This window comes from Giraffa tippelskirchi, chromosome X (assembly GCF_054371585.1).
Source record: "Giraffa tippelskirchi isolate mGirTip1 chromosome X, T2T-mGirTip1v1.2.pri, whole genome shotgun sequence".
NCBI classification, from domain to species: domain Eukaryota; kingdom Metazoa; phylum Chordata; class Mammalia; order Artiodactyla; family Giraffidae; genus Giraffa; species Giraffa tippelskirchi.
The window spans coordinates 145,852,794-145,877,248 of NC_137289.1; the positions used below are offsets into that span (position 1 = coordinate 145,852,794).

The 24,455-nt window shown below is 41.3% G+C and overlaps 1 protein-coding gene across 8 annotated transcripts in view; it reads left to right on the forward strand.

Annotated features, from left to right (window-relative positions):
* Nucleotides 1–24,455, forward strand: part of ARHGAP6 (Rho GTPase activating protein 6) — a 528,247-nt gene that overhangs the window by 476,969 nt on the left and 26,823 nt on the right. For all 8 annotated transcript variants that reach the window (XM_081567203.1, XM_081567204.1, XM_081567205.1 and 5 more), the window contains 5 exons: nucleotides 1,417–1,612; nucleotides 7,013–7,068; nucleotides 9,840–9,990; nucleotides 10,925–11,073; nucleotides 17,750–17,929. In XM_081567203.1, coding sequence (XP_081423329.1) covers nucleotides 1,417–1,612; nucleotides 7,013–7,068; nucleotides 9,840–9,990; nucleotides 10,925–11,073; nucleotides 17,750–17,929 — 732 coding nt within the window. The remainder of the gene's footprint in view (nucleotides 1–1,416; nucleotides 1,613–7,012; nucleotides 7,069–9,839; nucleotides 9,991–10,924; nucleotides 11,074–17,749; nucleotides 17,930–24,455) is intronic.

The following is a 24,455-nucleotide window of genomic DNA, read 5'->3' on the forward strand; positions in this document are numbered from 1 at the left end:
GGCAAATTGGTTGATGATTAGCTAAATCAGGAGATAAATATCCCTGAAACTTCCTGGGTCATGAGAGATCTCTCCTTTTCCTCTTGCCTGAAAGCCCAAATCTTTGCCATCTCCAGCCAACAACTCCTACCCTAGTTAAAACCCCAGACACTTCCCAGTTAAAATCCACAATGCTCAGTCAGCCTCCAACATTTAGAACCTCTCCAAGATTCAGGAACACCTGAGCCACCCACCGCTGTTTCCAGGGTTTCCCTGTGTTTAAAACTGAAGAAATAACAGCATCCTGGAATATTTAAATTTGCACGATCGAAGTGTTCTTCCAGTCCCATCATAATCTCTCAGACTGTGTGTATAAGTCTACAAGGCAATGACACCAAAATGCCATGTATGAGCTTTCTGAGACTCTAGAGCCCAGGCAATGGGCCTCCCCAATGCCCTCCTCTCTGTCCAGGCCTTCCTAGGACACCAGCTGCCAACTTCTTCCTCTAGGTTTCATCAAAGGGTGGGTGGCCATACAGACATCAGTGGTGCCCTGTGCCCTTACCCTCAGCTCTTACCATTCCTAGCGTGCCAGCCCTCTTTCCACCTGTCATTAACCTCATCTCTTGGCTGGAGGCTCTCTCTGATGGCCAGAGACACCCACCCATGCAGATGAAAGCCTGCAAGTAAGAAGGCATTAATGTCACCTCCGTACCCCTACCAGAAGTTGCCCTTAATCAATGACTCTGGAGACTTGTGTAAATAATTCAGCTCCCTCACTCCTTAGCAGGAATAGCTCTGAGGTACATCACCTACACGGTGTCCAGGTCCCCAGGGCAGTTGGGCTCCAGCTGCCTACAGGCTTGTCACGGGCTTGGCGAGGCTCCCTTCGCTGGCTGCCTTCACTTCCCTTTCTCATTTCCCCACTCCCCTACAGCTGTCTCCTGGGACTGTTCCCCTAATAAAGTACATTGTGCCACTTCTGGGGGAAAACAAACTAAGACTGTTTATGGAATCCTATTTTAAAATCTACTTTCTAGAGCCATAGTTGAATTGTTTTTTTTTTTATTCACAAGTGTTCTCTGACTTTACCTCATTCATGAAGTATGTGACTTTTTTTTCTTGCTTCAAGGAATGAAGTGGTTGGGTCAAACTATTTTAATTGTATGTTTGCCATCTCTTGTCTTCCATTTGGAAAAAATTGTCTATTGTTGAAATTTTAACTGTCAGTACCTTACCCTATGTCATGAAGGTTTCCTAACTTTTTCAAAAGGTGTTTGGTTTTTTCCTTTTAAAATAGAAACAGCACAATTAAACAGTATAATTTCAAGTGGGACAAATTGTCATGGGCAAAAGTATTTATTGGACAGCATTGGGGGAAATGGTTTTTATTTTCTCCATCTGTACTCTTTGTTCATGTCTGTGTATAATTTGCAGGGTGCAATGTCAGTGGATTCTATCACCGATCTTGATGACAATCAGTCTCGACTGCTGGAAGCATTACAGCTCTCCTTGCCTGCTGAGGCTCAAAATAAAAAAGAAAAAGCCAGAGATAAGAAACTCAGCCTGAATCCTATTTACAGGCAGGTCCCCAGGCTGGTGGACAGCTGCTGTCAACATCTTGAAAAACATGGTAAGCAGACTCGTGTGTCAGCAATCAAGTACTTTCGTGTATTCAAGCATCATTCATTTAAACACCCAATTTCAATTCTGTATTAATTTGATCAGTCTCTAGGTTGAAATTTCCTTTGTGAAGAAAGTTTACACAGTGTTTGCATAACCCCAGTAGGGATAAACAAGATATGGGGTGGGGGGCGGATAAACTTGATGATATTCAAACTCCCTAGAGCCAAAGAGTCCTCAGAAGTGACCCTGGAGACAGGAAATTGAAGGGAGGACAAGGTATGTTGGGCTGGGTTATCCTCAGGACCTCCTTTAAACAAAGCAGAGCCAATTCTATATTCTTTATATCTTGAGGTTACTCAAGGCTTCCTTTAAAAGGAAGAATCAACTTCTTAAAAAAAAATCAGAAAGCCATTCCGTAAGTGAATAGAAATGTATTTTTGGACAATAGTTTTCTATATTGTTATTTGCATTTTTGTGAAAAGATGTCCACTTAAAATTTCTTCATAGTGCGCCTTTTGGCAACTCAGTTCCACTTAATATGCTGACTTTAAAGCTATGTACAGTTCTTTAATATCTTTGTTGAACTTTAGACTTTTGGCTCATCAAACTGCCATGTCTACAACCTGAATTTGTTTGCTGTAATGTTAGCATGCATTTTATGGAGTGAGAAGAGTTTATTAATTGCTTCTTTTTTCCAGTTTTATTGAGAAATAATTCACATACATCGCTGTAGTTACCTTTTTACTATAAAAATGAGGTACTCATCATAATAAAGAAAACAGAAACAGAAAAGCAATCCTGAAGATATACAGACATAACTACATTAACATTCTCATCTATTTCTTTCTAATAAAATTAATCAACTCGTTATATATGTAAATCACTAGATAACATATGAGTGACTTAATATAATTAATATGTATTAAAACTTTGCTTATACAAAATTTTAATATGTAGATGTATGTGTGTATGTTCATGTGTTTGTTTATCTGTCTCTTCTCCTTAGATAAACTGGACATCAAGAAAAATATCTTAGACATTTGAAATTCCCAAAACTTAGTATCATGATAGCAATGTAAATGTTCAATCAGTATTACATGAACGGAATTATTTTTCAAAATAGCTTAGCAAGTAAAGACTTCAGTACCATGAATACATAAATTCAGCCTATACTTTACTACGAGGTAGAAAAAGCGACTCATACTTTTATAATTATAATTTTTCCTTGTAAAGAATGTAGAGAGTGAACTGTAGGCACTTTAAAGAATTCTAAATGAGAAAATTCTACTCCAATCATGCAAAAATGCAGTGACAGGTTGAGTAACTGCTTTTGTGAAAGAAAACTTGGCATGTCTTTATATTTTCTGTTGGAAAATAAATTTTCATGAATTTTAATTTGTGAAATAGCATTTCCTTTAAGATTACTGAAGAACAGGACAGTTCATGTTTTCTTGGGGCGGGGGGTGGTGTGGGAAGTAGTTACAGTGCACTTTAGGACCTAAAGGAAAGAAGATAACCTGCATGATCTTTCAAGGTCCTGATTCTGTTCTGAGTTTCCATGATGCTTAGACCGAATGGCTCTGGAAAAAATAAGAGACAGGCTCAAATTCAAACAGATACTAATCTTAATCACAAAAAAGAGCAAACTTCAAAAGCAATTTTTATAAGACTTTATTTGCCAGTTTTTGAAATGGAAAGCCAAGAGTTTGAGTCACTTTAGCCTTATAGATATTTGTCAAAGATCTTTTCATTCTCTCTCAAATTGGTATTGGACTTACACACACAATAATAAAACAAACAAAAAAAACGGTCTTGGACAGTAGTCTTGACTCCATCTGTATTTGTGTACACTACCCTTCCCCTCTTTTACTTTGCCAAATGCTTTCTTTACTATTAGGCCAAAACTCCTTAACCATCCTTGCTTTCTCTGAACCACACATTTCAAACAAAAATAAACAAACAAACAACAAGCAAACAAACAAAAAAACCCAGACAATATAACAAAGAGTCAGACTCTCTTCGGTCTCTGGGATTTAGGCTGAGTTGAGGGTGGGGCCCTCGATTTATTATGTCTGCCCTCCTTACTTGAATTCCCTTAGCCTGAGATTCAGGTGCCTGGGGTCTGGTTTCCATTCCAGGTTCTGATGAAAAGGAGAGAAAAGTGATCGCATCAGTTTCTGGGACAGGGTACAGCAACGTCACATTTCTTTGCCAGATCTATGACTTTTTTGATGGACACCTGTTTTTTCTCAGTGACTGTCTCCAGTCAAGGTTACTGAATGCTTGGACTGCATCTTCTTGAGGAAAATGACTCTAAAGCTTATGTCAGAGAATGGCATTGGCTATCTGAAGGCTGTCATCTGCTCTGCCTAAAAGTTAATTAATTAAAAACTTAGATTATAATCAATTGATACATAGAAATTACAGTAATCAATCATTAGCTATTAATAGTTATGTCAAAATCACGGTCACCTTTACTGAGTGGAAAAGTACTATAATTAAGGACATAATGACATAGAAATAGGCATTTCTGCCCAGACTGGAGGAATTCAAGCAAAAGAATAGTCTCACGTGGGAAGAAAGTGCCCTTATGTGATATCTCACTTATGTAGAAATTTCAGCTATTTGGAAACCATCGGACCAACAAGAAAATAATGCAGCCAAAATTAAAAATGTGAAGTCATACTATTATAATAAGGGCTTACCAAGTGTCTCAGTAGTAAAGAATCTGCCTGCCAATGCAGGAGACGCAGGTTCTATCCTTGGGTCAGGAACGTGCCCTGGAGAAGGAAATGGCAACCCACTCCAGTGTTCTTGCCTGGAGAATCCCATGGACGGAGGAGCCTGGTGGGCTGCCGTCCATGGGGTGCAAAGAGTCGGACATGACTGAGTGACTGAGCACAGCACAGCACTATTATAATAAAGTTTTCTGTTTTGCACGGAAATTCTCATTTAGACCAGTCAGGGCCTATATCTCTCTGTAGGTGCCATATACAAGTCTATGTATTTTATATACATTAATTAATTGAATCATTGAACAACTTTTGGGGTGGACGCTTATTATGCTCATCTTGTAGATGAAGAAATATAATTCTGTGTTTGGTTCTAATATCTTTATTATGTTGTTTTCAAGCCCCCACAGAGGTAGAAGCAATAAATTAGGCTGGGGGTTGGCTGGACTCAGTTATAAGACAGACAAATTGATGGCAACAACAAGGAAGGAACAGAAGTCTTTTGAGAGTAGATGCAGAACAAAAATTCCACCCAAGAGCAAAGCACCAAGATGTATTTATGCAAATCAGCAATGACTAGCCTCTCAGCATGATTCTGTCAAATTATTCTGGAAATTCAGGATAACACATATAAGATATGAAAGTGATAAAAATAGTCCATTTTTTTGGATATTATATTTTCTAACTGAGGAACTCTAGAAAACCAATTTTAAAAGTCTTATACCTAATACACAATGTGGCAAGACCATAAAATAAATATACAAAAATATATCCTCGTCTTATATAAGAGCAATAATATTAGGTACTATACCAATAAAATAATTCATTTATATTAATATCAAACATACAGTATAACCAGAATACCTGAAATAAGAAGTAAGAAACTTCCGTGAAGAAAACGGCAAAGCTTTACCAAGAGACATTAAGGAATTAAGAAACAAAGTAAGATGTCTACTTTGTTTCAGGATGGAAAGAAATAATGTTATAAAGGTTTTAAACTCTTTCCAATTTAATTATATACTGGACTAGTCAGAACTCTTTCAGTGGCAAGAGAAGAACCCAGATAAGACAGATTAAGCAAAGCATACACCCCCCTGCCCCCCAAATCCCATTTACATACTGGGAGTCTGAATATTTTATCTAGATTCAGGATTGGGCAGATTCAGGATGCAAAGGATGCCATGAGAGCATGGGTCTGTTTGCTGGCCCATTTACTATGTTTTCATGGTCTGTTGACTCTCACACCAGCCCTCTTCATGTGGCGGCAAAACAGACATGGGCAGGTACAATCTGGCATTGCCTTTATGAGTATCCCAAATGAAGAGAAAATGAGCCAGCAATGAAACAGTAAATGTTGATGATGACCAGAAGCGGAAGTGACTGATGGCTTGCATGGGAAAATGAGTCTTTCAGACATTCTCCGCCCCCTTCAAAGAAGTGCGTAATAGCTCTCGAGAAGTATTCTTGCCCCGAAATTCTAAGCGGAATAAGAGAAAACTCTGACTCTGTCTCTTTAGAGGAAATAAAGGGAAGAAAGTAACATATAAATGGCACTGCAGAGTGTCTTCATCCAAACAGTGGAAAATCAGTGCTATATCTTCATCAAACCAATTATGACGAAGAAAACATATAAACAGCGAGGGGGGAAATATACACATTAAGAGACTGCAAGGCGCACCAACCTATCACAGTTTGTGAACCTTATCTGAATGTTGACTGGATATTTAATGATACTGAGGAACTATTGTTGACCTTTCTAATTTGTGATCGATTGTTTAAGAGACCTAATTTTTTGGAGCAAGGCTTCTCAACCTTGGCACTACTGACATTTAAGACTAGATAAATCTTCTTGATGCATTGGCCTCATAATCCCACTTCTAGGACATGCTCTCAAGAGAATCAGAAATGTAACTGAGATGGATGTGCAGAGTTGTTCCTAATAGGCAAGTTATGGTATCAGAACAAGTGCATATGTGTCGGTGGAACCTACATTGTCATTCAGAGAAGAATATGAAGTAAATTTTGGCACATTCATGCAATAGAGTATTTTGCATCCATTTTAAGTAACATTTACACAGAATTTTTACTGGCTTAAAAAATTCTTGTGACATAATATTAAGTAAATGCAGCAGCATCTCCTCTCTCTATATATAATTTTTTCATGGAGAAATGAATGGATATAAATAAATCAAAATATTAAATCATTACTTCTGCACCAGGTATTTTTAAAGTATATTATGTTTTACATTTTTTGCACATTATAGATTTTCTTTCATAAGTACATGCTTTAATTATGATCAGTGAGACAAGGAATATCTATCTTCAAATTGATAAAGGGCTGGAAATTTATAGAAAACTCATGTTTAATTCTTCTGAATTATGAAGAAAATGTTACATTGTTTTTTTCATATGGAGGAAGTGTAGAAATACATAATATCACAAAAACAATTTTTAATCAGAAGCGTTTAATGTAAAATGATCCTGGTGCTAACAGGGCTAACCTCTAGGTATCTGGTGAATCTAGCATGGCATAAATAAGCATTAGTGCACGGTGTCAAGTCACCATTACCCTGCATGTTGCAGGGCGATATTGGCATTCTGTTTTATATCTATTTTGATTTGCTCCAGTTTGAAACCATAAAACAGGACTGAAGATTTTGTTTCCTTATTTGCAGGCCTCCAGACAGTGGGGATATTCCGAGTTGGAAGCTCAAAAAAGAGAGTGAGACAAGTAAGTGAAAAGTGGAGATGATATTGTAGATTTCACTTGACTTTCAGGTGAATTACCTTGTGCAAATTTCAAGCTTATGCAAATTCATTTCTGAATATCTTTTTCTGCACCATCTCACCAATTATAGTATAATTGAGTCCCAAGAAGTAAAAGGTGAACTCAGAAGCTCAGCAAGATATAGGGTCATACAATTGAAAGCACAACGTCTAGACCTGCCCATGGCATGTACAACAAAACAAAACTAATTTATAAATATTTTATTGACACTGTAAATGCAGGAGATTCAGAGAGTACCTGATCAGTAAGCGAAAATAAATAGAAAACAATTACATAGTACCCATTTCTACTAAAATGCAATAAGAGTAATCCCGTTAATATCTCTTCTGTGAAAATGCTACATTTATAGCTTTAACTTCTCAAAAATGATTGTATTAATTTTCTATGGAACCATTGATTGCCCAATTCATCTTCCATGTGGGGATTGTACCCCTCAGTTTCCTTCAACACTTTCCAGATTTCTTGCGAAAGAAGTTTGGTATTAGAACTTCAGAAGCAGGTTCCTATGATTAGGCAGATATCTGTGTTCATGACAGCTTCATAAAAGACAAACCTTCCTTTGAGAAAAGAATTCATATGTTGGCTAAAAGAAAATTAAAATATTATTTTCCCTCTGTTGGTTCCAACAGAAAGAAGTAAGGAACCCAGCAATTCAAAAATGAAGCCAAATGAAAATAATTTTTAGTTGGATGAAGCTGAAGAAACGATATTTGTTCATATTATTGAGACTAAGTGAAATAAATGCCTTCTTGTGTCTTTTTTTGTCCAGACAAAAGGGGTTTTTCAAAAGAAGTATGTTTTCTGTTTGGTTGGTTGGTTGGTTTTATTTATAATAGTCACTTAAGAGACTATTGAACAACATTTAACATTTCACAATAGGACTAGCAGGAAGAAGATAGCATAGTAACATTTCTTAGGCTTCCTGTGTGGAACTGCAGAATATTTTCAAAAACGTTACCTCACTGAATTCACCCACCAGCTGAGAGACAAGCCCTTTTCACCCACTTCTGAGGCTTAGAGAGATAAAGACATTTAATTCAAGACACACAGTTTAGATCAAGCTCTTTCCACAATCCTTTCTTTCAGCACGTGCACGCATGTGTGTATGTATGTTCTTGCTCAGAAAAGAACCATGGTATGTTTGAATGGTCATGAATAGGAGTGGTGCCAATGGAAGCCTTCTTTGCTCTGGCTGCCTGCTGCACACTAAGGATGAGTGACCTGGAACTGATGAGCCATTCGGGACAGTAATGGCCATTCTTATCAGGTGGCGAGGAGGCTAGTGACAGACATTATTCCTCAGTTATATCTTTATTCACCCAAGGGGAAACATTTGCATGGAGATGTACTTATGGACCCTCCAAAAAACAAACAAACAAACAAACAAAAATATATATATATATAATAAGTGGTCAGATTTCAAGCATCACTTCATAATCCCCTACACTTTTTCTTCAGAACGATTGTCATAGTATTAAGAGCTAATTAGTGATTGATGGGATTACCAGTTTATCACCTGTCTGAGAGCTGGAGGAGGGGAAGGGCTTTTTGCCTCTTGACTCATCACCGTATTTTGGGGACCTTTAACAAGGCCTGGTATGCAGCAGGTGGGCAGTACATCTTTCTTGAATGAATGACAGAGCACATGAATACTTAACAGAAGTTTACTGCCTAGAGCAGATTCATTAACTCACTAACTTATTTTAACAGCAGAGAACAATACCTAAGAGAAGTTGAGCTGTCCGAGATGAAAGTAGGGTGTAGAGTTATGACTTCCTTCTGGCTATTGTGTTTTCCACTGTGATAAACGCTAAAGGAGTGAGGATAATGATGAAGGCAGGCAATCTTCCTGGAAAATGTTAATAAAGCTACTTTGACAAATCTAAGGCAGATTTTATTTAGTTATTGTCACCCTTTAAGCCTCAGAGAAACAAATGGTTTCTCAGGGTATTTAATTTCATTGTTTGCAGAAAAATCTCTTTGCTTCCTTGTCGAGTATTTGTGGAAAATGTCAGAATTCCAACGTGGTAAAATTGCTGACATGCAAAACTGGTATACAATAGATTAATTCCTCCCTCCCACAATTAGAGTTGACCTAACCCCTTAGCTCTTCCTCCCAACCTTCTGGATGTCGTTATCAAGCCCTGCTGCTTGTGTCATTAACAGTAAACCCACAGATACTTTTATTTAATAATGCATTTCCTATGTGTGTATATATATATGAAAGTGAAAGTGTTAGTCACTCAGTTGTGTCCGACTCTTTGTGACCCCCTGGACTGTAGCCCATCAGGTTCCTCTGTCCATGGGATTCTCCAAGCAAAAATACTGGAGTGGATTGCCATTCCCTTCCCCAGGGGATCTTCCCAACCCAAGGTTCGAACCTGGGTCTCCTGCATTGCAGACAGATTCTTTACAGTCTTAGCCACCAGGTGGCTATAGATATATACACATATATATGGGCTTATATGGGCTTCCCTGGTGGCTATATATATATATATAATGAAACTAACACTTTCACTTCATACGTTCAGGGCTGGATTTGCATTGACTCTGTAGATCAAGGTCACGCATTGTTTGCTTCTCCTTCTCGGGGTCTGGGTGGGGTCTGGGTAAACCTACTCCTTGAGGCTGTGTGTTACAGCACTTCTTTTGCTGGGCACTGAACGTCGAGGTGTGCTGTTCCAAGACTGCCACTGGAACCGTTGTCTTTCCAGCTACGTGAGGAGTTTGACCGTGGGGTTGATGTCTCCCTGGAGGAGGAGCACAGCGTCCATGATGTGGCTGCCTTGCTGAAGGAGTTCCTGAGGGACATGCCAGACCCCCTGCTCACCAGGGAGCTGTACACAGCTTTCATCAACACCCTCTGTATGTAATCCACCCATCTGCAGGAATGTCTTACTGGAATGTCCCACTCACTCATCAAAACCTTGTGCATATGTCTCCTAATAGCTATTTGACCTGATTTATCTGTTTCTAATGATCGGGCTATTGGGGGAATTTTCTGAGACTTACCCTGGGGAGAATTGGCAGGAAGAAAGTTGCCATGAAACAAATGGAAGTAGCCAAGAAAAATTGGGGATGCCTTCAGACGACTCTAGGATAGTAGAAAGTGCTGCAAATTGATGCTTTGGAGTAACAGAGAGGATTGAGTCCATGCCTAAAAATGAGTTTGCATTTCTGGAACCCAGAGTGAGAAAGGGGGACGGGAAATATTCCAGGCACAGCCCAGGGCTGGGACTTGCAATGTGGCTGATTCAGGGCTAGAGGCACAGATCCCCAAAGGAGAACAGGAGGGTGACGGGGAGGAGGAAGTGGCCAGAACTGTGTGAGCCTCCATGCGTTCCTTCCTGCTGCGGTTGACAGGCTCACAACAGAGAGAGAAGACCCTTACTTTGTACCGGGTCTCGCTTATTGCCAACAAAAAGTCTACCTCTTGTGTACTGCTCAATAGACCAGGGCCTCCAATCTGTTAGAAACTCAGATTTTAGAACATTCCCACATGGTTTGCAAATGGGCGGTGATCCCTAAAGTATGTGAGGATTTCCACCAAGGGAAGGAAGAAAAAGAAAGTAAGGGAAGTGACGTTACCTTTCTACCCTGGATTAGAATGATTTCTGTGGGTGTTACATTTTCCCAGGTCATGTTTATCTTTCTATCCCTCATAGAACCTTACTGTTGAATTGCTAAAACAGGAATGAAAGGTGACTTGCCTTGCTAATCCCTTTCTGAAGACAGTTGAGCCAGAAGGGCGTGACCTCAGCCTTGACTTACTTAGAGCCCCTCTTCTTGCCTTGCTCAGTGCTGGAGCCAGAGGAACAGCTGGGCACCTTGCAACTCCTCATCTACCTGCTACCTCCCTGCAACTGTGACACACTCCACCGCCTGCTGCAGTTCCTGTCCATCGTGGCCAGGCACGCCGAGGACAACGTCAGCAAGGATGGCCAAGAGGTGCGTACCCCACCGCTGCCACGCACGCTCGCCTCTTCCTTTTTCCCATTTTGAAAGGGAGAGCTAAAAAAGAATAAGGCGGCTTCCCTGGTGGCTCAGCAGTAAAGAATCTGCCCACCAAGGCAGGAAACATGGGTTCAATCCCTGGGTCAGGAAGATCTCCTGGAGGAGGGCATGGCGACCCACTCCAATATTCTTGCCTGGAGAATCCCATGGACAGAGGGGTCTGGCAGGCTACAGTCCATGCAGTCGCAAAGAGTTGGACACGACCAAGTGACTAAACAACAATGCGTCTCAGTGCCACCTGGTATCAACTGCTAAAGACAGGTTCTCCACAGTACTCTGGATGCCTCTGGAATGTTCTTGTTGGACTTGGCCCCCAATATGAGGTCTTAGGCTCTGGTGTTCTTTGGTGCTTCAAGGTATTTTCACTTTCTCCCTTGAACAAAGGAGAGATGCTGGCCTCAATTTTAAGTGACCTATTAGCAAGCAACTTATTTAGTCTCTCCCTAACAAGAGACCTACTTCCCTTTTTTGAAACCATGCAGTCATACTTCTCCCTGACCTTTTATTCCCCAGGAGATCTCAGGCCCTTTACTATGCTAACATGCATTGTAAATCAACAAGAAGGAGCCAAAGACATTCCAAGCTTACTTACCTCAGAAGCTTTCTATTTTAAATCCTATTAAGCAGAACTCAGCTGTGTCATGGATTCATTTCTGTAATTGTCAGGTTCCTTTCCCTAAGGCCATGCTCATATGTAATTTTTTTTCGCTTTAATCCAGAAAGGCAGTTCTGCTTTTCTTATCCTCATCGTCCCTATCAGTGTGAGAATGGAACTTCCCTGAGTTAGCCGTTTGTCTCCAGAGCAGTTAGTTATTAGTGAAACTCTGCTGGCTTCAGGTTTCATAATATGACACTGACACCTTCCTTCAGCAGACACTGCTCTTCATTGGATAGACTGTAATTCGCATAATTGTTAAGTAGTTATATTACCTGACTGAGTGTCAGCCTTTATTGACTATAAGCTCTAGAATCATCTGCCTAATCATTGGGTTAAGCCAGAGCCCTGTCTGGGTCCCCAGGTGCATGAAACGTCTCTCTGACATTTCTTAAGTACTATGTGTGAGGAAAGTCAGGTTTTAGGTGATTAAGAAGGCACTGAGGAAAGCAAAATGTCCAGTGGAACTCTCTTGTTCCTTTTTAGAATCATTTTCAGACTTTCAGTCCAAATGCTGAACAAGACTGCATTGCCTATGGCAAAGAAAAGAAAACATCCTTGCGTGTGTGCGTGCTAACGTCCAACTCTCTGCGACCCCATGGACCGTAGCCCACCAGGCTATTCTTTCCATGGGATTCTCTAGGCAAGAATACTGCAGTGGATTGCCATGCCCTTCTCCAGGGAATCTTCCCGACCGAGGGATTGAACCCATATCTATTACATCTCCTCATTGGCAGGCAGGTTCTTTACTACTAGTGCCGCCTGGGAAGTCCCCCCTTCCCCAGGGATGATGGGGAGCCCAAATCACCCCTGATTGTGAACACTTGGTAGCTTTATAACTCACTGATTCTGTGTTCTTGGACAAATCTTTTAACCTCCTAAACCTGGATTTCCTTACCTAAACTTTGGAAACAAAACTTCTTCAACTGGTACTGCACAGTCATTGAGAAAACTAGTTTATTACAAGGCATAGAAAAATATGCTGGTAACAGCAAAGTTGTACGGGAAATAAGAGATGACAAGGGTTTCTAGACACTCTTAACCTAAACCTTGAGTCAAAATGAAGGACCAGTAACCAAAAATTAAAGAGACAGAGGAAATATGAGGAGAGCATTGCTTCTGTGAAATGTTCAGAAGTTACAGGAAGATGTAGCCCACACAGCCATCTTGGACTAGAGGCTGCAGCATGGGAAAGTACTGATGAGGTCTGAGAGGAAATTGGGCTAAGTTCGCAGAGTACTGAATGCCTTTGTCAGTGGTAGGTGGTTGATTCTTTCAAGCCATGAATCTTTGGAAGGATTTGACTAAGGTGATATAATCTATGTTGTAGATTGGTTTGAGACAGGAAGAAAGTGAGTTAGGAAGGTTTCATAGGAATAGCAATGTGGAAAACAGTACTTCATATTATAAATGTTTCCATCTAGGAGTGGCCTTGGTATCTGAATCACGTATGTTCTGAGCACCTACTCTGTGTTCCTCTAAACCAGTGAGCATTGTTCAGGAATTTTCTTATTCATATCCCCGGAATGCCATGGCATCCTAGAAGGTGCAGGGGGTAAAAACACAAGGCAAATATAGAATTAGAAATCTCAACACAGAGTCACTGCAGAACTCCAGAGATGAAGTGATGAATGTGGACCAGAAAAGTTTGGAATGGCTTTGTGGAGGAGATTGAATTTAAACTCCATATCAAAGGGTGTGCAAGGGTTGAGTAAGCAGGCCACGTAAGTATGGCCTAAGAATGGGAGTTAGCTGAAAACCCCTTCTGGTAGAAAAGAAGGGCAAGGGAGGAGGAATGAGAGAGAGGTTCTTTATTCAAGCTGTAAGTTGGTTTGGTATGAGCAGGTAGAGAACTCAGAATGAGCACACTGGAGTGAGAGAAAAATTCAACTGTAAAATACCATCAAGAAACAAAGCAGTTTTCAAGTTTTACTCTTACCTATTTGTTAATTTGTGCTAGGTGTGTTACCTGTCTGTTGGGCAGTTATTACTCATTGCAAAAGGAAGAAAAATGATGCAGTGTCAAGGAGCTTGGAGGCCCACACAGGCTCTGCCAGCACCTTACTACGTGAAATTGTTTTTGTGAAACAAAGGAAGAGGAGGGAAATTAGAGTCGGGGTAGGGGAGACCTGAACTTCCTCTTTTATAAGATGAATGTAATATTTCTTTTCTAATAGGTGCTTAAACTCCCATGCATCACTGATGGGATCTTGCTACTGCTACTGCTACTGCTGCTAAGTTGCTTCAGTCGTGTCCGACTCTGTGCGACCCCATAGACGGCAGCCCACCAGGCTCCGCCGTCCCTGGGATTCTCCAGGCAAGAATACTGGAGTGGGTTGCCATTTCCTTCTCCAATGCATGAAAGGGAAAAGTGAAAGTGAAGTCGCTCAGTCATGTCCGACTCCTAGCGACCCCATGGGTTTGCAGCCTACCAGGCTCCTCCACCCATGGGATTTTCCAGGCAAGAGTACTGAAGTGGGGTGCCATTGCCTTCTCCGATGGGATCTTAAAGATGTCTAAAAGAAAGGCATGAGAAAAATTATTGAACAGTAAATGAGTGCTTTAGGGGGAAAAATAGTGGTATTTTATCAAATGTTTTGCTATCTTAGGTTTGTTTTGCTTTATCCCATTTTGCTCAGTTTGCTATTTGCTTTGCTCCTTAGGGGAAAAGAGAAATTCCCAAATGTAAGAAAGATTTCATTTCCTCTAGAGAGAATATTGCAGGAACATCATGGAAATGTCTAGAGCAGTGGTTTCAGGTTATCTGAGAACTCCCCAGCATGGCATGGAATATGTGGTGTGAATGTATACTTTTTCTTTTTTTTAATGAGAGGGTCCATAGCTGGCCTCCAGTTCTTCAGAAAATCTTATGAGGCAAAAAGAAGTCACAGACCACCAATACAGGGATGGGATTACGGGCCTTTGATGAGATACAGGCCTCAAGGAAGTGGAAGCTTGGCTTTGGATCTGTAGAAGGGTCAGTACCTGACTCTCCTCACCCTGGCCGGGCTTTGGAGCCAATTTTCCCATGTGCCTGCTATGCCAGCTCTGCCAGCAAGAGTGAGGGACAGAGGCTGCCTGGAACCAGGCTCTGTGCATCCCTCCCCTTGTCTATAAAATAATGCTGACAGCAGCAGCGGCTTCGTCTTGTGAGTAGTGAGAAGGAATCGGCTTCGTCTTGTGAGTAGTGAGAAGGAATCCAGTCTGTGCAAAGCCCAGTGACTATGTGCTAAACTTTAAAAGTTTTTCTATTTTACTGACGTATAGCTGATTTATAGTGTCGTGTTAGTTTCTGCTGTACAGCAAAGTAATTCGGTCATATAGGTACATTCTCTGTCATATTCTTTTCCAGGATGGTTTATCACAGGGTAGTGGCTCAAGTAGGGCTTGCCCGGTGGCTCAAATGATAAAGAATCTGCCTACAGTACAAGAGACCTGGATTTGATCCCTAAGTCAGGAAGATCCCCTGGAGAATGAAGTGGCAACCCACTCCAGTATTCTTGCCTGGAAAATCCCATGGACAGAGGAGCCTGGTGGGCTACAGTCCATGAGATTGGGAAAGAGTCGGACACAAGTTAGTGATGGAGCAAGCACACAGGAGCATGCATTGAATATATCTCCCTGTGCTCTACAGCAGGACCTGTTGTTTATCCATTCTATGTTTAAGTTTGCTTCCGCTAATCCCAAACTCCCAATCCTTCTCTCCCTCGCCGACATGCTGAACTTTTAATAAATGTGAGCTATTCATATTTAGCTTAGAAATGATCTAGGATGCTTATTTAGAGATAAATGTTTTCCTTGAATTCTCTGATAAATAATGGAGCAAGCCCAAGTGCACATTATATTAGCCAGTCATAGAGAAAGGTGATGGGGGCAAGCGAGAGAGAGAGAGATGCTGTAACATGGGAGACAAAGGTGGATGCCATCTGTGAGCAAATCTCCTTTCCAGTTTAAAAGACAATTAAGTAAAACCAAACCAAAACAAACAAACAAAAAAAGCGTTAACAAACCACAGCAACGTGGTCTGCAGCTGGAATGTTGGTGCATTTTAACAGACAGCTTGTGTTGCATTCCCAAAATAGCACCAGGAGAAGGCGAGCGAGCGGAAGCAGGGTTCTGGATTGTCCTTGTACTAAACATTCTTTTTCAAAGATAACAAAATCTTCTGTTTGATCATATTGTTGTTGTTGTTTTAATTAGCAAACCCTGATATTACTTTAAGAGGGGGAGGAGAAGCATTCCAAATGCCTCTGAGTTCTAAAGGGATGAATTTGAAAATAGAGCACATTTGGTTTTATCCTCAGCCATGGGTTTCCAGGAAGAGGAATGAAAAATAACATGAAAACTTGTCAAGTTTTATATCAAAGAAATGAAACAAAGGAAAAACGGAATTGAACCATTGTACATAAAGGGCACTTTCTTAAAAGTTCCCAGTGTTTACCACATGAAATCATTCCACTTGGCGGCAAACCTGAAAATAGCCTCGCCTTCTAAAAATAATGCACTCCTTTATCTTTACTTTAGTGGTAATAATAAAGAATCCCCCTGCCAATGCAGGAGGTGCAGGTTCGATCCCTGGGTTGGGAAGATCCCCTGGAGCAGGGAATGGCAACCCACTCCAGTATTCTTGTCTGGAGAATCCCAGGGACAGAGGAGCCTGGTGGGCTATAGTCCATAGGGTCGCAAAGAGTAAGACACGACTGAGCTACTGAGCACCCATGCAGGCAAGCGCCACGCTGGGCTTGCAGGGCTGGGTAGCCATCCACTCAGGGCTCCATGGGACAAGGTGGGGACTCCAGAGGCTGAGTCTCCGCTGTGAGTCAGGAATTGATTCTGTGTTTGAATTTTATGCTGTGCATCCAACTGTTTCTCGAAGGCCATGCAGACCTTCCTAGAGCAAAGGAACATTCCCAAGCAGCCACAGTTCCCATATTTACCTGGGCATTTATAGATTTTCAACTGATTTCAACAGGAGAAATAACTGGCCTAGATCAGTGGTTCTCAACCAGGAGCAGGTTTGCCCCCCAGGGGACGCACAGTGATGACTTTCACCTGGCCCTCACCAGGACTTCCTGTAGCACCCCCTGCCTTGCTGAGCTTCCTGGGGTGCCTTGGCATATTTTATCCATTTCTGTCTTTGCATACAGTGTTCTCACCACTGTGAAGGTGCCCCCTGCACCAGCTCCTCTGTTTTTCAGCCCGGCAAACTTTATTCTCCTTCAAGGTTTTGGGCAAATGTTGCCACCTCTTTGGAGTGTCTTCCCTGGGGCCTCCAGAGTTGATAGTTTCATACTTTACCCTCGTGCATGTGTGCTCAGTCAGTTCAGTCGTGTCCGACTCTTTCTGACCCCCTGGACTGTAGCCCGCCAGGCTCCTCTGTCCATGGGATTTCCTGGGCAAGAATACTGGAGTGGGTTGCCATCCCCTCCTCCATGGGATCTTCTCGACTACTTGTAATTGATCAGTTGCTTTTCTCCTCTAGAATGTGAACCCTTTAAAATAAGGAATGGTTTGTGATCTTTGTTGAAAAAAACTTTAGAATAATTAAAATCCATGAAAAATGCCTATCTATGGTGGCTACTGAGTGGATGGAGTAATAAAGAGGTGATGGGTTGATGGAGGAAGGGATAGATAGAGGGATGGATAGATGGTCAGTCGAATGGATGAACATCAATATTTTTTGAGAGCAGACAGGGTAGAAATTTTATATAGTACCAGTTTCACAAAAACAGCATTCTAAAATTTTAGTTAGTATGCTATTGAGATGACCACTGAGCTGTGAACTTCAAGATATGAAGCAAAAGGAAAATGTGATGCCCTTCATGGAGTCTGACAGAGATGATGTGGTCCTTGCAGAAAAAAATGAGAAAGTAAAAGGATTCTATTGATTATTTAACCACTCAGTGTTTTGAAAAGCAAAAATCACAACCATCCTTGTATCCTCTGCTTCTGTAGGTCACTGGGAATAAAATGACATCTCTAAACTTGGCCACCATATTTGGACCCAACCTGCTGCACAAGCAGAAGTCGTCAGACAAAGAGTTCTCAGTCCAGAGTTCGGCCCGCGCTGAAGAGAGCACAGCCATCATTGCTGTGGTGCAGAAAATGATTGAAAATTATGAAGCCCTGTTCATGGTGAGTGTCCCGTGTTTGGCAGGACATCTCAGTAAGCTGCCTATTGATTGCCTCTTGGTGGCATAATGAAACAGGGACACCACCTTCTGGCTCATAGTACTGGTCATTGACTGAATTCACTGGAAGCCAGGCAATTTCAGTAGGAATAGAAATGTACATACCTATGACATCACTATAAGTTTATGATTCCATGTTTAAACAAACATCCAAATCATAGATTTCACTTCATTGTCTCCTAAACAATAGTCATGTTTTGGAGTCACTTGATTAATTGTAGAGCAGTGTCCTTGCCCCCAAAGTTGATAAAAAAAAAGACTTCTTTTTGGAATTATATGTGGCCCCCATGAATTCATGTATTTATAACCATCCTCAGCAATGGCCCCTCCTCCAAGGTCAATCTGGAGATTCTACTTCCTGCATGAAGCTCTACCTATCTTCCCTGTGTCCTTCTCACATCACTTTGCCATGCCACTTCTCTGTCCCTTGAACCCTATTACTGTTCCTATTGATGTTTATCTTAACATTGTGTTGAAGTCATGGATGGCTATTTCCCCTAGTAGATTATAAATGCATTTAAAACACAGGCTGTGCCCTTGTTATCTCCTCTCTGTATCCTCTGTACAATTTTGGAAGGCTCTCCATCTGGCAGGCACTCAGTAAATATTTTTTTGATTTGTACTGAATTACTGGTTCCTGTTTTCCTTTGGAAAAACTGCATTCATTGCTCCCACTTCCCTTGGATCATTAGAACAAATGCCAACTCTCTTCTGTGTCTATTCACCACTCGTAGCACATGTCAAAATTTGCAGGAACCTTCTCAATGGTTCTTCATATATTTCTTTTTTGAATTTGCAAACACTCACTATAAATCTTACCTATTCCACTAGAGCCCTTAGTGCCTTCTTCAGCTGAGTGTGCTAGTTCCCTCTTTTGAATTTCCCTAATATTTTGTCTATGTTTATCAAAGGCCTTGCATTAGATTTATTTCCATCGTTGTCTTACATCAGTTATTTTTGTAAATTTGAGAGCCAGTGGTTTAGAATATTTGCTCTCTCTGTTGCACCTTTGTGATCATGAACAAGTAATTCAGTATTCAATAAGTATCAATTTCAGTTTTTGGGAAATGGGGAAAAAATTAAAATATGATCTGTTTCCCAGGGCAGTTCCCAAAATCTTTTGATATGTGAAAGCATTCTGCAAACTGTAAAATTCTATGCAAATGTTCATCAATAATTGTATGACTTGGGCAACACAAATTGGCTCAGATCTCAGCACTTCAGCACAACAGACACAAATATCACATAAATTTTAATCAGATGTTTAGTGGACAGCCTTCCTGCTGGTGACATAGGGACCCCAGCTCCTTGCATTTTGAGACTCTTCAATCCCCTAGGATTTCATGGGCCAAACCTAGAAGGGACATCCATCCTGCCCATTCCAATCCCATTGGCCAGAACTCAGCCACAAACTGTACTTCACTGCAAGGGAAGTGGAGGAATGAATTCCTTCTGGATGCCCAGGAGGAAGTGAAAATGGATCTACTGCAGTGAAAAGTTCACTGAGGTAGAAGTGTATCTTGCTCCTCTTTGAGTCTCTGAGGCACTGCCTATGTGTTGCATGCAGTAGACTCTCAAAAAAAAAAAAAACATGGAAATTTTCATGAACTCTATGTAAATTTCAGGGCTTCCTTGGTAGCTCAGTGGCAAAGAATCCACTTGCCAACGCAAGAGATGTGGGTTTGATCCCTGGGTTGGGAAGATCCTCTGGAGGAGGAAATGACAACCAACTCCAGTATCCTTGCCTGAGTAATCTCATGGACAGAGGGAGCCTGGCGGGCTACAGTCCATGGGGTCACAAAAGACTTAACACAACTTAACAACTAAACAACAACAACAATATAAATTTCACCCTTCAGCCAAAATCCTCGTAATTAATTACATATTTGGGTGAATCAGATGTTTGAATTTTTCAACATTTTCATCAAATTTTAAGTCACATATCATCTTGCCAAGTAGTCGTGGCATTGCTTCATGCTCTGTAGATTTAAAAAAAAATAATAATACCTCTTGTCAATCCGAATTCCATTCTCTAAATTCTGTATTCTAAGCAAAGTTCTTTATGTGAAACCACAAACCATCAGATATTTCTTTTCACCTCAGATACTAGCAAATTGCTTCATGGCCTCCTTCAAAGTCTAGTTGCTGCCATTTTAATTGTTCCATTCCTCTACTTCCATTTCCCACTGCCTAGATTAACAGCACCAGAAGAACATCAATACTCAAATCTTTCCCAGCATTTTCCAGCTCTCATCTCTGTCTGCCATTCCCTGTAGAGACTGATATCAGAATTCTCTTGAGTAGTAGCTCATATTTGTGTTCCCCAGTTGTGATCTGTATTTCTCAACAAGGCCTTCTGTGGCTACCTTGTCTAAAATACAGCCCACAACCACGCACGCACATCCTCACTTCCTATTCCTTCTCCCTGCCTTTTCTTCTTAGCACTCATCATTACTCATAAGGACTTTATTCATTTCTCTTGTTTGTGTTTCCCCACTAGAATATAAGCTTCCTGTTGGGGTGAATTTTTGTTCATTTCCATCTACTTTCTTTACTGCATTACCCCTATACATGGTACATGGTGGAAACACAAGAAATATTGGTTGGATTAATGAATGACTCAGTGGTACCTCTGTGACATATGATGATTTCCGTATTACTGATCCTTACTCCTTATGAAAAGGTATGGCCATGGAGGAATTAAGGATACCTTTCTCAGAGTAAGTTAACCATTCACGTAAGCATTCTTGATCTCCTTAGACAGCCTATGAGATTTATATATTGAGAAAAGGGACAATGAAGTAGGAGGACAGGACAAAGATCTCTAGCGTAGGTCAGTAAAAAGAAAACTGACTTTGCTATAGTCCTCTCTTGACTATACATGGATTCCCTGGTGGCTCAGATGGTAAAAGATCTGCCTGCAATGCAGGAGACCTGTGTTCAATCCCTGAGTCAGGAAGATCTCGTGGAGGAGGAAATGGCAACTCACTCCAGTATTCTTGCCTGGAGAATCCCATGGACAGAGGTACCTGGTGGGCTCAGTCCAAGGGGTCAGAAAGAGTCGGACATGACTGAGCGACTAACACTTATTATACATTAGCTCTGAGACCTCATTTGCTTTGATTTCCATTTCTTTAATTATCAAAGAACTAGGTTAGAATGAATAATAACCAAGATCCCTTCTAGTTCTAAAATCTGCACAGTTCTATGCCCTAGCTTCACCTCTTTATTAATTAATCTCTTCACTTGTAGATGCTTTTTGGAACATTTGGCATTTCAGAATCTAGTTTGTTATACTGAAGCTGGTGACTGATTGGCAAAGTTGGTCTGTGTGGATGGACAAAAATTCATTCCTGTATATAGCTGTTTCATTTTGTTTTGTTTTAAGAAGCTTTCAGAAGTAGCGCGGTAATTCCAAACAAGAAAGGATGAAGCTAGACAGAACCTAATGGTTAAAGGTGGTTAGCAGTTGTACTGTTTCATAGTTCTTGGAAATCTTTACGAGGTCAGAGTGGGAGGCATCACTTCCCGTTGGCATCAGAAAGGAAGACTTGCTAGAAAAGGTGGCTGTGAGTTTGTCCAAGGCAAAATGCACCCTGGAGGCAGTGGTTCCATAGAACTGATGAAAGGGATATAAAAACCCACAGAGGCCTGGCAGGGACCCAAAGTCTGTTCTGAGTGTTATAATGTCCTTCATTTCCACATGTTGACACTCCCTTTCCCAAGTGGCCAGTATCTGACTTAATGGGAAAGAGCCAAAAAGAACCTGACTTTGTCCCAGAACATAGAAGCGATACCCAGTTTTAGAGGCTGACCCGCAGTTCGAGAGCATGGCTAGGATGGTCTTTTTTTTTTTTTTTTTTTAAACTGGTTGTTTGCTTTTCAGACACTGGGTTAGAAATCATCCAGATGGAAAGAGGTCATGATAACACCCACCACCATGATCACTCTATCAAAAGACCAAAGCAGCAGATTAAAATCACAGTTCTCAAACTTGAACATGCAGCAGAGTCGTAAGAAAAATTTGTCAGACATTCAGATTCCTGGGCTGCACTCCAGAGATTCAAACTGAATAGCAATGAGATGGAGCCCAGAATTGTGCACTAATGAATGCCTCCAGAACTTTCTGCTAGTTTCCTAATCACACCTTAGGAAAACCACATCTTAGGAAACTCCCAAAATGGTGGGAAGACTGTGAGCTTTACAAACAGCTCCCAGAATTCAAATTTCTGCTGAGCCACGTATTTGCTATGTGATCTTGGCCCTATGCTAAGTCTTCATTTTTTTGTTGGAAACAAACAAACAAACAAAAAAGATGAAGCTTTACAGGATTATTTTGAGAATTAGAAATGATATCTTAAGGCACTTAACGGCATGTACTAGGTACATCAAAGGGTTTCCCTGGTGGCTCAGACAGTAAAGAATCTGCCTGCAATGCAAGAGACCCGGGTTCAATCCCTGGGTCGTAAAGAAACGCTGGAAAAGGGCATGACAACCCACTCCAGTATTCTTGCCTGAGAAATCCCATGAACAGAGCAGCCTCGTGGGCTACAGTCCATGGGGTCGCAAAGAGTTGGACATGAATGAGTGAGTAACACTCACACACACACACAGAGGCACTTCAGAAACAGAGAGAAATGACTGCTATTATTACATGAAATTGGTCAGGTACCTGCCCTATCAAAGTACCTCCAGGTGTCACCTTGGCAGTGATGCTCATCTGCACCACGCTGTGTGACACTGTGACCTGCTCACACATATATATATATATACTCCTAACCCTTTATTCCAGAGAAGGCAATGGCACCCCACTCCAGTACTCTTGCCTGGAAAATCCCATGGACAGAGGAGCCTGGTAGGCTGCAGTCCATGGGGTCGCTAAGAGTCGGACACGACTGAGCGACTTCATTTTCACTTTTCACTTTCATGCATTGGAGAAGGAAATGGCAACCCACTCCAGTGTTCTTGCCTGGAGAATCCCAGGGACGGGGGAGCCTGGTGGGCTGCCGTCTATGGGGTCGCATAGAGTCAGACACGACTGACGTGACTTAGCAGCAGCAGCAGCAGCCCTTTATTCTTCTCTTCGTTTTAGCTATAGCACTTAGCACCTTCAACTCACTGTGTATTTATTTATTATGCTTGTTGAAACCTAATAGAATGCAAACTTTATGAAAGCAGGTATTTTTGCTTCTTTTATTCACTGATATCCACAGCACCTAGAAAGTACTTGGCAGAAAATGGGAGCTCAGTAATTATTTGTTTAAAAAAATACTGTAATACTGTATTGCTAAGAAAAAATATGTTTTGTTGTTTGTTTTTTATTCAGTACCCGTACACCTTAGATTCCCCAACCTTTAAATCATAACCCTCCATCTCTGATACCAGTAACTATCTAAAAATAGAAAACAGAAAATCATACTCTCTCTGGGAACACTGAAAATCAAAGTGAAGAATCACACATATCTAGAAATGATCGGTGGTATCACTGCGAGGCAGAAAGCATTCACTGACTCCATCATGGACCCATTAACTGTTCTGAAAGTTGTGGCTTCTGAACTGATGTTGGGAATGCCAGAGAAAATTCATCGTGGCGCTTGGAATTAATAAGAGCTTCAGAGCAGAGTGGAGAAAACAGTCCGCTCCCTCTCAGGGCTGATACTACTAGGGCTTCTTTTTTGGAGAGAGAGAGAGGCAAAGGCACTGCCCTTATGGGCTGATGGAAAGTGCCGAGCACAGGGGAGACGTGGGAACGCCAGAGCGTTCCCACCCTGCTGATTGGTCAGCCTTAGCTGGGGATCAGCACAGCACACGTGGGAAATTTCGAATGAGAACTACTGGGAGCAAGGGTCAGAGGCTGTGATGAGGATTCCAAGCTCAGAAGCCAAGCTTTGCTCTGTGTTCTCTTCTTTCCCGGCACAAATTACATTTTCTTAAAATTTCCTTCGCATGCCAAGTCAAAAGGAGTCAAGCAGCAACCCAGATCATCAAACTAGAGACCACCCCCTGTCGACATAGCTAGATAATTATATGTGATTTCCATTTCCCTTTTTATATAACCACTGTTTTTCTTTTTTAAATAACCACTGCTCGTGTGCCAAGAGTTGGGCTACTTATTATGTACATCATAATAATTTATTCTAAATTTCACCATGATTTCATGAGAAGTAAGCCAAGAGTGTTTGCCCAAGTGATGCAACAACTATAAGTGAACTATTATTACAGTGTGATGCTCCTCCCTACACAAAAGATGAGGTACTTTAATATGATGTCTTATATATGGATTCCATTTGGCCAGGGGTGGGTGGGGGAGAATATTTTAGCCAATCTGCAAATGGGGAGTAAAGGGGACCTTCAACAGCATCGGTCGTTCTGAACTGATCATAACACTGACCCACTCAATGTCCAGGCCAGCAGATGGCTACAAGAGCCAGTGTGTGTTCCTGCTGGAGCCAGCTCACTTTGTCCCTGTC